This window comes from Fukomys damarensis, unplaced genomic scaffold (assembly GCF_012274545.1).
Source record: "Fukomys damarensis isolate Sample0158 unplaced genomic scaffold, DMR_v1.0_HiC HiC_scaffold_11, whole genome shotgun sequence".
Classification (NCBI taxonomy): Eukaryota; Metazoa; Chordata; class Mammalia; order Rodentia; family Bathyergidae; genus Fukomys; species Fukomys damarensis.
This window is the reverse complement of record NW_022900923.1, coordinates 22699831-22717084: the sequence shown is the minus strand read 5'-3', so window position 1 is coordinate 22717084 and position 17254 is coordinate 22699831. Positions and strand designations below refer to the sequence as shown.

At 45.7% G+C, this 17254-nt stretch overlaps 1 protein-coding gene across 1 annotated transcript in view; it reads right to left on the bottom strand.

The window, feature by feature from the left end:
• Qsox1 (quiescin sulfhydryl oxidase 1) overlaps positions 1 to 17253 on the bottom strand; it is a gene marked incomplete at its 5' end in the record, with an annotated part of 39063 nt that extends 21810 nt beyond the window's left edge. The window contains 2 exons of the mRNA XM_010630302.2: positions 7998 to 8098; positions 17205 to 17253. Of these exons, the coding sequence (XP_010628604.1) occupies positions 7998 to 8098; positions 17205 to 17253 (150 nt within the window). The remainder of the gene's footprint in view (positions 1 to 7997; positions 8099 to 17204) is intronic.
• Position 17254: the final 1 nt, after the last annotated feature.

Below are 17254 nucleotides of genomic sequence, written 5' to 3'. Positions count from 1 at the left end.
TTTTTTTTTTTTTTTTTTTTTGGTACTGGGGATTGAACTCGGGTCCTTGCGTTTGCAAGGCAGGCCACCAAACTGCTGAGCTAAATCCCCGGCCCACCATTTCTTTTTCCTACAGGCACTTTCCTGTGCCTACCGATTCTAATTCTCCTTATGTGAATTTTAAAAGAAAAAGAAAAGGAAGGGAAAGAGGCTGGAATAAAGAGAGGCCCTCCTTCCTTCCCCAGTTAGTACATTTTCTATTTTGCTGTGCTGCCAGAGATGTAAATCAGTCTCTTTGCATTCTTTAGACTTCTCTTTCCATTTCCCTGTTGGTTCTGGTGCTCACCCTATCACTCAGCTGAAATTCTTCTAGGAAAAGTTCGCAGTGACCTCTCCAGCCAACCTAGTGACCCCAGACTGCAACTCATCTCTCTGTGGTATCTGATGCTATTCCTGCCCACTTTTTGCACCCATGGCTAGTGTGCCCATGCACATGTGTGCGCGTGCACGTGCGTATGCATATCACATTTTATCAATACTTTCCTTTGCCTTTATGTCAACCTCTTCCTGGTTTGCTTACTCTGATCAGCTTTCTTGGGCACCCTTGACTGCTCCCCTGTGCCACTGTCCTTGCTATTTCCTGCCTCATTCTTAATTGCAGCCAAAAATCAAATTAGACTTCTGCTCAAGGGGCCTTTGAGGGGTCAGTCAGAAAGGAGGGGCTCAGTCTTTACTTTTGAATGAATGAATGAGTAAATAAATGGATCAGGAACAAGCACTGTTTCTTCTTTGCCAGTCATCTACATTCTCCAACTGATTTGCAGTCTGAAACTCCTGCCTTGGGTCCTGGTTTCTCCTAGTGGCCTTCACATAGGTATCAGGGCACCATCCCACACCAACCCTGAGCCACCCCTCCTCCAACCTGCCTCTCCATCTGTCTTATCTCACCCAGTAATTGATCCTCTGCCTGTCATGAAGTCTGGCATCTCTCTCCCCCACAACCCAACCTGTCAATCTACAAGTTCTATGACTCTGACCTTCAGGACACTTGCCTACCTGTCTAGACCAGGGCCAACAGGTGACCACTTATTTCCTGGACTACTCAGTCCCCAACTCTCTTCATGGCCAGAAATTTTAATATACTCAATCTGTTTTTCAATCATTTTCCTAATTGCTATCAAGGCTACTTTTCTCATACACAATTCTGGATCCTCCTCAAATCTCTTCCGTAACTCCCTACTGCCCACGAATAAGGTTCAAACTCACAGCATTCAAGGCCTTCCTTCCAAGATTTGAACCTAAACTGATCTCCCACTGCTCCCCATTCCCCACACTCCAGCTACAATGGATTTTACCCTCCACTCTCCACCCAACCAGAGACAGGACTATAGTATATTCATCTCTGAAACCCCAATGCCCTGGTACAGCATCTAGTACACAGAGGTAATCAATAGATGTATGTTGAACTGAACAGAGACTCTCTGCCCTTTGATCATTCTAGAAGTTCAGGTGAAAAGCTAGTCGAGGCATACTTTATCCTCTTATTACAATTATCTTCATTAAGTTAGCTGTTGGAGGGCTGGGGATTTAGCTCAGCAGTTCGATGGCCTGCCTTGCAAGCGCAAGGACCCGAGTTCAATCCCTGGTGCCCCCCCACCCCCCACCCCCAAAAGTTAGCTGTTGGAGGCATGTATCTTCCAGGAGTGAATCTTCTTTTCTCCAGAAGCAATCAATACCTGCCCCTTTCCTTTCATCCCTTGGCACAGGACAGGAGCTTCTTCTCCCTTCCCTGACCCTGGGACTCCTGAAAGGATTCCAGCCTCTCCCCAATAACAGGAAAACAGGTGGCACTAGGTAGGTCATCACAAACCTATGGACAACTGCCTTCCTGGGGGACACTGATTTCCAGCAGTGGCCAATAACACTGAATTCAGGCTTCTATAACAGGTTTTCAGGAAAATGACCTAGTCTCCAAATATTTTATGGTAAGTCCATGAGGGTCAACAACTTCAACTACTTCTTGTGCTGTGGTCTATTCATGTGGGTGACAACAGAAAAGGGGCGCATCTCCTTTTTCCAGAGAAGCAAGAGACATCTGAGTCCAGTTTCTCGTTATCTCATACTCTACCAAGAGCTACATAAAGTAATGGCCCAGATTCTGTCCCATATAGCATCAGTATCTACACTCTAGTCTCTTTCAGGGACCTGCTATTACTAAGCTCCCTTCTCCCCTGTGAACACGAGCCTCTGACCAAGTCTAGTTCTTGCACCCCCACAACATGACACACAGGTCCGCCCCTTCCCTTGGCTAAGATGCTCTGCCCATGCTCCTCCACTGTCGAAGACAAACCCCATCTGTCCTTCAACACTACACGGAAATTCTCTTCTTTGAAGTCCTCGCTGATGACAGGGAAAGAGATCAAATCCAGATCATCTCCTTCAGCATTCACTATGCACAGTCCCTCACTACCTCCAAAGTAGCAGGGAACTGTGTTCTGTCAGGAATTTTTAGGCTCTCCCACCACAGTGAGCACAGTGCCACATACCAGCACACATTCCCTCAAGAGCTGCTGCTGCTGGACGGACTGGCTAAGATGCCCCGACCACAGAGCAGCTACCAGTAGCCTCATAGGGCAACAAGAAGGAAGAAAGCTAATGTAACTAAACTTCATATACTAATGCCTCAGCACTTTTACAGGTTAAGACCTCACTTAACACTCAGCAAAAATCCTACTAGGTATATAGATATCATCACTCTGTTTTTACAGACAGGGAAACTGAGGCCCAAAGCTGGAGCATTGTTTTTTTTGTTTTGTTTTTTTAGAAAAGGAACAGCTGAGTATTTTTTATTTGTGTACTAGGCTTAAACCTATCTTTGGCAAGCAAGCCCAGTGTTAGCACTATTAGACTCTGGCCTGCTTTTGCAAGCCATCATTTTACAAATTAAGAGAACAAGGAATCAAATGTCTCACAAACAATGCTCACTCGAAACAGTTGCAAATTTTTCAGCAAAAGCTTTAGAGATGAGCTCACGAACTGTTTTAAGTTTCACTAGTTAAAATAGATGAAATTTAAGCTCAAATGAAATTGTCTAATCAGGGCTGATTTTTTTCCCCCGTACCTGGGATCAAACTCAGGACCTTGTGCTTGCAAGGCAGGCATGGTACAACTGAGCTGAATCCCCAGCCCTAGAGCCAATTATTTTTAAGACATCAGCTCATCTTCCCCCAGACCTATTTAAGGAGTATTTTCCAAAATCAGACTAAAAAATTAAACCCTACATAATTACAAATCAGATTTGTTCCAGTACAACCAGGTCGCATACAAGTAACATTAATTAGTTCTGTACACAATGGAATTGACCAGGACTAAGTTCTGAACAGAATGTTGTAAGAAATAGATTCCTAATCACAAATTTTAAATTTCAAAAGGATATTTTTAAAATGACTGTAAATTTGAGATATACTTTATGTCCAAAGAAATACTTTCTGTAAAAGTTATATAATTTTTACAGGCAAATGCAAGTTACTTTTGTTTTAAAAATTGAGACTATTCCTTATTTCTATCTATTGTTGGCCTATTCTTCAAGAAATACACTGGGGAAAATGAATTATAGTGGAAAAGCTGCCCTTCACACGCTGTTCTACAGTACTAAGTCCTGTGCTCAGAGCTCAATTCCTTGTAGCTTAAATCTATTTTACACGTCATGAGCATCATTAGTGTTTCTCTTATAGCACTACACAGCTGATGATTTGGTGGGCACATCTAATGACTTCTACTACTAGCTAGCTATGTGTCACTCTTCTGGTTCTACACAAAGAAATAAGTTTTTCCACCTATCATCTTCACCAAATCTGGGAAGTCTTTCATAATGTCCCAGTTTTCTTGTTGCTCAAATTGCACTTTGCTTCTTACAGACTGTAACTCTGAAAGGGGACTATTTTTCCCATTACTGATAGCCCTAATTTTCTTGCTTTCTGGCCTCTTTGAAGTTGCTGCTTAGAAAGCTTCAAGCTCAGTTTCATAAATACTCTGATTTCACAGAAGTATAGTTCTGGTGCCTGGAGTTGTTTAACAGTCAACTGCTGCACTTACCCGGTTATCTTATTAGATATGCCAAACCAGCTCCTAAAAAAACCTGGAAAAGCTACCAGCACATTTCTGATGCTGCCTTCTAGATCCTCTACATGGAAGAACTCTACAAATCCAACTGAGCCTCTCTGTTTAACTAGCCAGTCCCTTGTTGTCAGTATGAGAACATCTGTGGTACTTTCTGCTAATGGTTCGATGCAGCTTTCTTGGTTTATGCTCCTCAAGTGTTCGGCCACAAAGGGATCAAAAGAAACGAGTCACGATCTTGTCCTTTTGTTTCACTGTAACACTGCCGAAAACACCAACCATCAGGCACGACAAAGATTTGACATTTTCTTCAGTTTTGGTGCCCAGTTTCTGAAGAAGCGTTGGAAGGCCATCTCTTGGTTGCGCTGCATGGTGTCCCTGACTCTCAGCAGGGTCTCCAATGCCTTCCTGTTGGCGGCCCTGGCCTTGTTCCCATGCCCAGCGGCTTCAAATCCTCCCATCCCACAGGTACCCCAAGATGAACTCTAGCAAAAGCAGCTTCTCCTCCTCATCTACCCCACCGCCCTCCTGGTCCTCTGTTAGAGATGGGTGGCAGACAGTGAGCCCTTGGTGCTGGTACTCTTCCTGGCCTTCCCAACTAGCTGGCTGGGGCATTGGTTTTTTTTTTGTTGTTGTTGTTGTTTTGTTTTGTTTTTGTACCAGGGATTGAACTCAGGTCCTTGCACTTGCAAGGCAGGCCACTGAACTGCTGGGCTAAATCCCCAGCCACCGGAGCACTGTTAAGTAACTTTCCAAGGTATACACAGTAAGCAATGGAGCTAGGATTTGAATCCATATTAATGATCCCCTCAGAATCTTGCAAAAGGAAGATCTGTTCTGTCTCTGCAATGCTGCCATTTCATTTAATCTTTACTGAAGCCAAGCCTTTGGCCACAAAGGGTTCTGTTCCACTGCTCACTGAGGGGTGTGGTTGTGGACCAGGGTGAATACATGCCCACTCAATCACAGAAGTACAGCTTCTAGGTCCCCAAGCTTCAGTTAGAACCTGTTGCAAACTCACTCCTCCCTTCTTGTATCTTTGCTTCCTTCCAATGGGGCTCCAGCTCCAGAATTATAGGTACTTGGTACAGTCGGGTCCTGTCCTTTAGGACATTTTTTAGGTATTTGCTAAATAGACTGGGCTGGTGGAAACTCATTCCTTGCTTATAGTGACAAGGGGCAGGGAGGTAGAGAAAAAGGGCAGTGATGCTTGTTACTGCTGATAGCAGGACTTGTGTGGGACTATCTGCTTCATAGCTTCTCCTCTCCCTGCCTACCATGGGTCCACATCTTAGGGTTCTCAGGCTCTGTGGGTAGAGTAAGCAAGGACAAGTTCCAGTCCCCAGGAAATAGCAGACAGCATAACAAGGCTATCCATCAGCAGGCCTGCTAGCAGCCAGGCAGGTAGGCCTCTAGGGTCTCCTCTGCTTTCTAGGGCAGCCAGTTACAGCGCCCACAGGTAGCGAGCTCTCAGTGAGCCAGAATCTCTGAAGATCTGGAATCTATTTGAGTATTTTCAAAAACATCAGAAGCAACCTATTAGTAAGTTGTAAAATCAATCTAGTGAATTCAGAGCCAGTATTTTTTAAAACAGGAAATAGTATATAATGTGCTTGGTTAAAAATAAATATTATTTTATGAAATTTTTTTTTCTAGCAAAGATACAAACCAACTTTGGGCTCACAATATAAAATGTATATTTCTCATTGTAGGTCACAGTAAAACACAGGAAATCCATTGCCTAAGGGCTCAGTGTAGAGATCCACCAATAGCCTGAGCCACTTGACAAGGTCTTGAGTACTTCTGCCTGGCCAAACTGAGTTGCAGATTTCCTCACGGTAGGCAAGGAAGGCTTTGCACTGGTCTCTAGAAAGTTTAAGAAATGGATAGCTGACTACCAGACTGGCCCAGCTAGGTGCTACCTGTCTAAAGGCAACGAAGGCCAAGAAGACCAGTTACTGGGCCTTCCAGCCCTTCCCACAGCCAGCTGAGCAGGTAAAGAGATGACTAATCACTTGAAGCATTCAGGTCACGTGTGGTGCGTGACCTGGGTAGGTGCTGAGGAGTCTCAGACTTGTGACTATCTGGATTTCCTCCTTCACACCCACTGGGCCCAGTCCCTTCTACACAGAACAGAAAGCCCAGGAATCAGGCCTTCCAGAGCCCAAGTGGGTATCCTGACTGGCCAGTGTACTAACACTATAGTCCTTCCATGAAGGACGGGCACTGGCTGGACCTGTGTTCAAGCCTCATCAGGAGAAAACTGCTGTATCAGCCTGTGATAGCACCTATTGCCAAACTGGTGTTCCCACCACTACCCTCTCAGGGTTGTTCACCCTGCCTCACCACAACAATAGGGACCAACAAATAGGGAGCATTTTCAGTTGCAGTAGAGGACAGGGGAATGTCCTTGCCAGAGAAGCCTTCTACTTGAGGGGGATGACTGATAAGTAGTCTCCATTGCTGCCTCTAACTGATCAGGCAGTAGCTGCTGTCTTGCTGCACTATTCCCCAGGCCAACCTTGCACTAAGTGGTAATAATTAAGGAAGGGAACTCTACCAGGCCATAAAGCTTCTGACTCCAGAAGGATTCCCCTGGGCTTGAGGAACAACAAGTTCACATGGAACTAGAGCAAGACATTCTGGAGGAGCTTAGGGCCTTGCTTTCTAGGTGAACACTGCTGGGGTAAGGGTAATTATGTTGAATTCTGGCTCATGGATCTGCTTGGAACTTGAGGTCCGTGAACTCAGAGATATCACATTCTAGGTACAATACTTGGCATTTCAGCTTTCAAAAATATTCCCTGCCTGGGTTGGGGATTTAGCTCAGTAGTACTGTGACTGCCTGTGCAAGCACAGGGTCCTGAGCTGAGATTGATCCCTGGTTTAAAAAAAAATTACACACACACACACACACAAATACATATGTACATATTTCCTGCTTATTCCCAGTGGCTATAAAAGAAACTGCTCCAGATGCCATGCTGGTGTGTGTGTGGGGGGTGTATGATTTATAGCTGGAGGGAGGAAGAGAGAGATTTGGATTTGGCTTCACTAATTTGGAAGAAAACTAACTGGATCAGAGCCAGGCCTGAGCCCTGGGAGGGCCCTTGCCATAACTGCAGCAGCCTTGTGGTACAGGGCTTTCCATCTGAAAGCCTGGAAGTTGTTTAGATATTAATTAAGCTGTTGGTGCGCTGTGGTGGGCAGACTAGCAGGCACAGCACCATCAGTGAGCCAGTGCTACCTTCTGCCAGAGCTAGGGGACAAATCTCTAATTGCCTGTGGGATGTTGCTACCCGAGGCACTGGCATTTTGTGGGCTGAAGCTATCCCTTTGGTTCAATTCTGAGCATGTGTGGGTCAAAGCACTTGCCTGATGAGGATGAGGCTTGCCAGTGTCTCTGGGGTCCGTTTCTAGGGGACCATTATTGGCCTCCTGTAGTCTGATCCTGCCCACAGATGGGCCAAAGTCTGATTCCTGGTTTTACAGAGTGAGGTCAGACTTCCAAGGCTGGGAGGTCATGAGTGGGTAAGATTAAAGAGGACCCTGGGAGCTGGGAGCACTCAACAGCTCACATGGTCATCACTACACAGCTCAACTCAGAGCAGCTAAAATCCACCCTCCAACACCCCACACAGGATCCTTTCCTTTATGAAGGGCAGACTTTTCCAAATGAAACCTTTCTTTTCTGCCTGTATCTCTAAAACAAGAGGGTAACAGTACTCTGGAGAGCAGGGGAACAGTGCTCCAGAGACTGCGATTTAAACAACAGGCCCAGAAGCATGAGGAACCCAAAGAGCTCAGCAGCCTGGGCAGATGCTAGGGAAGCACAAAGCAGTTGGGGACAGGCTCAGCCACACCCTTTATCAGCCCCACTTCCCCTCTTTGGTACACACCCTCACACTGGGGAAGCCAGGGATGTTGAAGTCTCTGCAGACTGCACTGTTGGTTTCGTCAGCACAATCTAGGGCGGCGAGATTTAGTGCCGGTCTCCACTCTGAAAGGACAAAAAAACCCTGGGTAAGCAAGAGGAGCTGGTGCTTACCTCCCTCATGCAATGCCCTCTGCTACCAACCCCACAGCACCTGATCCCAAAGCTCTTATGTAAAAGATCACACCTTCCTCACAAAGGACCTCAACTATTCCCTTTAGTCCACATTTAGCCAGAGAAGAGGCTTGTGCTTAGAATACAGCTAAAAAGCACAAATAATGCTGTCTTGTAATAGCATCTGTGTTCCCCTGGTACTCTGCTGGGTGGGGGTAATGGACTAGAAGTTCTGGAGAGAAACCTGAGAGGAGTCCAGCCCCTAGGAAAAGTGCTGGTAATTCCTCCAGCCATCTAAAAGGCTGACCGGTTCCAAAAGGAGGAGGGCAGGCCTTGGGGGGCTTGGGATTTCCTGGCAGAGCCTGGGTGAGGGCTTCTGGGGCTACAGGTACTAGTAGACAGCCCTCCTTAGTAGGCCAGGCATCAGGTGTTGGAGAAAGGAGGAAAGGAAGGAGAAGGCATCCAGAAATCAGGAACCACAGGGAAGGAAGCTCTGAAGCCAGAATTTGGATGATTAATCTTGTTCCCTTATTAGCCCCCAGGCCATGAAGCTTCTCTTCCCTGAAACTTAGTGGGAGAAAGAATAATGGCACAGGATGGGGTCTGGGAAACAGAAACCAACTCATACATCAGGCAGGTCTCCTGAGCTGACTCCAGGTTAGGGGCCCCTTGAGCATCCACCAAAGTTCTATTGCACACTGAGGCTGCTAAAGCTGCAAGACACACGAGGCCACACAAACTGTGAGACGGCTATGAATGCTGCCAAACTATATGACACAGACTTCCAAGAGCTCAGTCCTGTGGACTAAGACAAGGGTTTTGCAGGAAACGTGGAAATTTAATCTAACCTTGACACTCAGCCTACTTGACAAGGGACTTCAAGAGTGAGGAGGAGGGCCAGGAATTTAGCTCAGTGGCACCGTGCCTGCTTCACAAGTGCAAAGTCCTGAGTTCAAACCCTGGTACCCCCCGCAAAAAAGAGTGAGGTGTTGGAGGCCAGAACTGGCAGATATGGAAGGGCTTTAAAAAGACCAGGCTAAATGGGGAGAAGGCTCAGATGCGAGGCCGGCAGCCAAGGTGGATGGCAACAAGGAGGGGCCAGACAGCTTGCCTAGAGGAGTTGGGGTTGCTACACTGCATACTGGAGCCACTGGCATCTCTGGAGTAACTGAGCGAAGAAAGAAGCCTATTTGGTTGCATGGCCCCAACACAGGGGCCCAAGGCTCTAGTTCCCATCTAGGGCATATGTCCAAGGAGGCAGCGAGTGGGATTATACCCAACACTCGTCAGGTGTAGCACACCAACATCTAAATAACATCTCCACATCACAAGTTGCCAGAACCTCCAATCCCACCCAGAACCGGCTCCTTATAACTGGAAATGACACTTTCAGGAGGCCTAAAAGCTCACCGTAACATATTATGCTCAGGGAAGGTGTGTTATCTTCAGTTTCAAGAAACAAATAAAAACAAAACAAGACAACAACAACAAAAAAAACAGAGAAACCCTGAGCCACGCCTTGAAGGAAAACAACTAAGCTGCTCTTGGAATTGACATTAGGTAGGAGTGGGTCTCAAGACTTGAGGAAGACCTAAGGCCATACCTTCTTGTCTCCCCTTTCTTGCTGGAAGTCTGCTGTTGGCCCTGAAGTTTCTGAACTCTTGGCAGGAGGAAGTGAGCAAGGATAAGAGGAATTGGAGGAAGGGAGGACATGGATAGAAATATTTAGCAGAAACAAGAGATTAAGAGATATTTGGCAGAGACAGGTGAGTCACATCCCATCATACCATTTCCTCATCCTCTCCAATGCCCTACTTCACCAAACCCTTTCATTTTCTTGAGTCCCTGGCAAACAGTGGCAGTAGCTCAAGCTTAGCCATATAGCCATAAGCTGGTTTTGAGCCTCTGACATGAAAAACTTCACTTGAGAGCAGCCTGCACAAAAGTTGGTGTGGACTGCCGTCCTTCTCTACCCTCACCCCGTCCACTATGGGATTCCCTTAGTAGGGGCAGAGTCAGGGTAGTCTGTGTACATGGAACTGTTCATCTCAACCCACCTCCAAGTCCTGTCCACTCTCCTCTGAAATCTCTTTCTCTACACAAGCCCTCCCCTCGTTGTCCCATCCTAGGTAGTTTGGATATCTGATCTGCCTTCTTATTCATTTCCCTTCTAACCTCTTCTCTATTTCCAGTGAACTGGTGCAGAGGTCTTTTACGGCAGATCTCAGGATAACTAGGCACATCCCATTTTCCTTCTTGTGAGTTTTTTGATACTGGGGATCGAAGTCAGAACCTTCTGCTTGCTAGGGAGGCACTGTGCCGCTGAGCTACATCCCCAGCCCTTCCTCCTTGTGAGTTCCTAATGCACTTCACCCTTCACTGGTCTCTCCAGCCACCAAATGATCTTTTCTACCTATAGATCTGATAACCTCTACTCAACATTCTTTGGCGGCTTCTGCTGCCTTTTGAAAAAAAACTACAGCCATTAGGTGATTTTTTTATTTGTCCTCTGCCCACACATCTAGCGTACACTTACCACTTCCCCACAAGAATTAACAATTTCTTTTCTCCTCCTCTGAAAACATAGCTTGCTCTCCCATGTTCAGGCCACTCTCCATAAGAGAGGGCCTCTCCGAACTTAGTCTCCCTACAAACTTCCTTTGTCAGGACCAAATCAGTTTGAAGACTCTTTTCTCTCAGAAGAGCTGTCTCACAGCCCAGTGCTCAGGGGCCCCATTCATGTTTCTACCATACTATGACCAGTATGCCCATCTTCTTTTTGTTTTTGCCCTTTCACCGCCTAGCATCCCATCACCCAGCCTACAAAAGTGCTCAGTGAATGTCTACTGAACTACATATTTGACCCAGGCCAGGATTGTCTGTTGGCAGCTCTAGTGGTAGAACACTTTTTCTTTGATCTCAGCTTCAGTCTTTCCTCAGGTCCAGGTGGTAGGTGAGGTTAAAAAGCAATTACCTGTGATTATGCCTTACTTCATTATATGTCCTTTATTTAAAGAGCAAAGCAAGGTCACAGGAGAGAAGAGCTCCCAAATCACTGTCCAGGGTTTTGTCCTGGATCACATGCAAAAGTACCCCAGGTCTTTTCTGAGCTCCCCACCCAAGGGACCACTAGGAGAGGGTGAAAAGCTCACCTCCTCGTGTCATGTGCACACTCTAAACTTCGCTCTTTCTGTTCTATATGTAGGTCCCTGGTTACCTTGTTCCAGGGAGACCCACAGGAAAGGCCGGGCTGTTCTCAAGAAGTGTCAGTGTGACAACTACATGTAAAGGTAGAAGAGGGGCAATGTGATGGCCTTCTACCAGCAAGGGCCTTAAGATAATCAAATGCAAAGGCTTCAACTGTTGCTCCTTTCTCCAAGAGTACAAGCCATTGCCGCTGAGGTACAAAGAGTTTAGAAGGGGCATAAAGAGGAGAGAACAGGAAGTTAGACCCCCAGCACAGTCATCACACTCCACACTACCATCTGAGGGGGACAACATGTCTCCAAAGCTGCAAATGAAGACACAGACTAAGAAGCCTTTCAGCTTGTCCAAGTCCTATAGCTGGAAAACCCACTTTCTTCACTCCATCTCACCAGTTAGGGCATTATATCTGAATTTCTGCTCTTGGCTCCCATTATAGCCTTCCCCATGAGAGAATGTAGCAGGAAGTTTTATATTCTAGTTAAATAGCATTCTCTCTAATTCACAGTCCAGCCAGCATAGTAGGCTCAGTGCTTATAAGAGGAAGATGCTATCAGCAAATATACTGAGCTCAATATCTAGTTTAGCACTCTCAACAATCCCATGAGGAAGTAAGAAAGCAGTTATCTCCAAACCTGCTTTCCTTGCCTGTAAAACAGAGATATCAGATAACCATGCCCTAGTGATAAGTTAATTAAGGGAATCTGGGATCTGAACCCAGGATTTGAGCCTCCCAGCTAGTCTCAAGAGGGCTCAGGCCAGAACAGAAAACACTCTACTGGCTTCCAACCAAGACACAAGGATTAGGGAGAGCAAACCAATGGACAAGAAAAAGGCAATGCCTAGCAGCTATCTTTACCTGGGTCTCTTTATGCCTTGATTCCCACTTCCCTATAAAATGAAATAGGGCATCTTCTTACCTGCGCTAGCCTCAAAGGGAGATGGGGTACAGGCTGGGGCCAGCCAGATGCTCAGAAAGTCTGAAAAGGAAATGTTTCCCAGGACTATCAATGTCAGTACCTTAATGAGCTGTAAGGACAGATAAGGCTCTGGTTCAATAGTAATCACTGAGGACTTCACTATTCCCCATTCTAGTATGTTAAATATCATTTATAGGAGCCCACTGGTTTAGACTGAGCTCCTGCACTAGGCTCAAAAGACCAAACCAAAAATGGAGTCATTCATGCTGAAGTTCCATGTCACCACCCTGAAACTAAATTATAATCTGACCTTCCAAAAAATGAGAGAGAATAAACAAATCTCTACGCAGGACAGTTCCAGCTGACATGATAAGCCTTCTCCATTTTAATGTTTATAAGAAAAATTACTTTAAAATGACTAATCCACTTTTTGTTATCTTTTTCTGCAGTCTTCAGCCCTTCTTTATAAAGCCATGCTCCTCTACTCAGCTCATCAGAATACTCATTCTGACATTAACCAATTCAAGAATCATAAATAAAAGTCAATTAAGATCTTTAAACTAAAGTGCCTTATCTGAGTGTCTCACTGGTGAAGCAAAGCTTCACTTAAGAGCTTTGTTGTCTGGGTGACAGAAGCTTTCTGAAGTGTCCAGTGACTTAATACTACTACCCTACCCACTCTTGAAGAGAAAAATTCCTGGTGTTTATTGCTTTGGGCAGAATTATTTTCTAGTAACAACAGAGTAAATGTAAAATGAAGAGGGGAAAACAGGGAACAAGAAAAGCCAGAGTGACTATTGAGTAATGGATGGTGGGAATTCTGCTGCTCCCACATGAGTTTCTTCTGGAGTCACAAGTAGTGTTCCCTTCTCCACTACTGACAAGAGCAGGAGGCACAGGATCCAGAGTCAAGACTTGCTCACTGTCACAACTGCCAAATGCACCAAGAACTAAACATCTCCTTTCTGGAACTCGGCTTCTTCATGGGTCAAGAGAACACCAGGATAGATGGTCACAACTGCTCTTTCCACCTCTGACATTTAGGCGCTGGATGGCAAACAACTGTGACAAGAAAATGGCTATGAAGCCCCTGAGTTTTAAGCAAGCTGAGCCTTGATTACGGCAGAGGCACAGACTTACCCAAAAGGTACAGACTTATCCAAACCACCAAGAGCCACTAAAATCTAGTGTCCAGTGACTAGACCCTGCCTATTCCCAGCACCCAGCTCCCCACGTCTCCAGGTATCCTCTTGACATAGTAGCTTATACCATGCCCAGGTAGTCAGTGCTACACTGTCACCACCATATCCCTTCCTTCCTCCCTTCTGAAGGCTTCTGGGAAGTGAGGTCATAGGATGGACACAATGCTTTCTGTATCCCTCACACGTGGCTGACACTCCAGGTCTGAGTCAAGAAGAGCCACAGAACCAGCAGCAGATTCTGTTGCTCACATTCTCACTTGGAATCCTATGAAGCTCAGACCACTGGCTGCCATAAATATTGAGTGGGCTCCCACCCTGTGCCAACCTCTGTACAAGACATCATGTGGGGCCACGGATTTAACTCAGTAGTTCTGCTGCCTGCCCCACAAGTGCAAGGTCCCAAGTTTGATCCCTAGTACCAAAAACAAACAAACAAAAGAACAGAGAACCCAAGATATCATGTGTATGAGACATCATATGTGCCCTGAAAGGAAAGGTAGGCAAAACTGATAATGTTCACTATCACTCAAACATATATGCCTACAACTCTTATCTCCATGGCTCTGGACATGGTGTTTACCTACCTCCTCCACCCACCTCTTTTCCTGCCCTGGCTCTGAAGGTCAGAAAAAGATGGAGTAAAGAACCTCCACCAGCCCCTGGGTAATCTTGAGCAACTTACTTGTCTGTAAAAGCAAAAGATGTTGTCAGCATGGTAGTACATCTACCTGAGAGGCTGAGGCAGGAAGATCACAAATTTGAGGCCAAGCTGCATAACATCATAAGACTCTGTCTCAAAACAGAAAAATAAAAAGGGCTAGGGATGTACCACAACAGTAGAGCACTCCTGAGGTCAACCCAAAGTATAACAAAAAAACAAAACAAAACTAAAACACACTCTGATTCCTGTTTCAAAATTGGAGCACACATTGGAACTTGCTGCTCCTGGCAGGATGTGTTGCTCTTGCCAGAGGCTGACTGGAGCCATCCAGTCTTGAATTTGAACCTCCATAACTCTAAGTTCTCTTTCCCTCTCTTGAGGTCATTAAAAAAGAAACAAGGAACAAAGCAGAAAAAGATTAGACCTATGGCTTGGCTTGGGCATTTTCTTAGGTAAAGACCATATATATATATATATATATGGCATATGAATATGCTCTTATCAAAGTGCAGCATTAGACAAGTGTGTAATAAGTAACTGCTTAGATGAAGGCCTTTGATGATAGATTAGCCCTCTGTAAGTGTTCCCTTCTGTGAATTCCTAATATACAGAACAGATGAACCACTCCTTTAGCCCTTTGCAAACACGGGCTTCAGTCACCAATTCTCCTACTGTGTGTTCACTGCCCCAACCGCAATTTAAACAATGATCTATGACTCAACAAATATGAATGATTAACCAGTGTGAATAGTAATGAAGTTCTCAAATGGATACAATAAATTCCCTAAACATATGACAAGACAATAACAGCAGCTGCCCTGGAATAGAAAGAAGGAAGAAAGTCTTCCAGAAACAAATGCTCTACCCTTGGGTAGCAACTGCCTCCAAGAATCTACAACCCATGTCACTGAAGAAATGAGCCCTGTCCAGTCAGATTAAAAGCCTGAAGAAAGCTAGGTAGAACTGAAACCACCACCCCACCCCATCCCCGCTCCATGACCTTCCATAATCTGTGTTCCTGCCACCAAATACTTGTATCATCAGGACAAGGTATATGCCACACATATAGCACAGGTGGTATGAGAGCAGCTTAAAACCACTTTTTTCCACAGAAACCTCCCACCTTCCATTTACCCTGGTTCATCTCCACAAATTTTTATGCTTCTATTTTCCTTTGAGAGATTAAGTTTTGCTTTGCTTTGCTTTTTAAGACTGTCAGAACATACACCAGGAAAAGACCCTTTTTGGAAGTGACAACCCTCATTCAGGAGCAGGTTGGGTCAGTACCTGCATGCGTAATTCACAGGAAAATTCTGTGTTGCAACAGGCCAAACACATGAGTCAGCTGGAAGTTAATTTTTCTGCAATCTGAAGATAGAAAACCTACAGTGAGTCCCTCTGCAGTCATTAAAGACCTCTTATAGCCTCAAAGTGGAAACAAACTGAGAGACCTTTACGATATTCAGGACTGCCATGTCCCCTGTCTCTTTCATGTTCTGGTTCCATGATCCTTTCTTTAGCGTTGACAACACTAAAATAGTGCGAAGGGCTGCTCAGAGGTGCCCGTGCAGGCGACAAGACCAGAGAGGCATATAGGCAAGTGTAAATAAGAGGTAAAAGGGTTTATAAATTTTGTTTAAAAATTCTTTTCCAGGGCCATATGGCTACAAGATATACATCGTTTAATCTAGCCACTTCAGTAATCAATTAGCAAGCTTCTTAAGGGGCAAAGGTAGGCTGAGTTGGAAAATAGACATCTAAACTTTACTACATTTATTTATTCTACTATAATTGTCTTTTTGTTTGTTTGTTTTTTTGGTACCGGGAATTGAACTCAGGACCTTGCAGGCGGCAGAACTAATGAGCTAAATCCCCCGCGGTACTCTATTATAATTAATCAAGAAACGCCAACAGCACAGATAAGGAACAATGGCTCTAGTTCTCCTTTCTCTAGAAAGGTCTCCTCTCTAAGATGCCCACAGTTCTCATTCAATGACCATTTCAAGTCATGCCCTAACACCATCATCAGGAAGTGGTTCCATTCAGGGATAGCACATCAGAAACAAATCACCATCACTGTGCCACCTCCTTCCCAATATCCACCTCCTCAGTTAGGCAGATATGTGACACTACAGGGATCTTTAAATTGTAGAAATGAAACTAAGATATAGTTTGATACACAGAGCTCGGTAAGTATGAATTACCATTATTACCATATTTCTTTAGCTCTAAGACTTCAGCTTTTAAACATTTTAACATTTCTGCACTGCAGCACAACTTAAAAATCTCTATACATTTAATGGTTTTCTTAGCCAGCTATCCCGATGTCTGTTATTAAATGAATGGTGGGTCTCACAATCAATGGTGTCCTGGAATCAGGGGATTGCAGTCTTAGACCAGTGAATGGAAAAAGAAATAAAGGAAAACCATAAAGCTGCCTTAGGTCAGGTCTCTGACCACTAACACAAGGGTCCGAGAGGGGCCATGGCCAAGGGGAAAGAGAGAAGAGGATGTGGCCCAGAAGCTAAGGAGCTGGGGACAGCAGGTCAGGAGAGGCCTCGAAGGGAGACAGGAAAAGTGGCCAGAGAAGGCCCCCACCTCGAAGATAAGGAGGAAGGAAACCCATGAGGGAGCTGTGTCAACTAGCCAGAGGGGTGGAGAAAGGAGTGTGGGTGGCAGAGCGAGTGTCAGTTCCCTTTGCGCCCCAGCAGTGATCCAGGGAACTCGGCAGGAAGACGATAGGGTCCCTGAGCAAGAGGAAGGGACTGTTAAAGGCTGGACTGGAGAAAGCCATAGGTGTCAGAGGAGCCCAAGGGGGCCAAAGGGCCACTCACTACAGAGGTAAGGGCAGCAACGTGGCAGGGGATGAACGGGGCGAACAGAGGTCTGGGGGCACAGGTAAAAAGAGATGTGGGCTAAGAGGAAAACGAAAACAGACTTGAGGGATGCGAAGATGGGGACGTGCGTTGGTCGGAAGGGATGCGACGGCGGGAAGGGCGCCCGCAGGGAAGACTCTCCCCGGGGCAGTGGAGGGTCTGCCGGCTGGGCGAGAGGCAGCCCCGACTTCTCACCCTTGACGTCGTTGGCCAGCGCCTTCCAGGTCGGGGCGAAGGCGATGCAG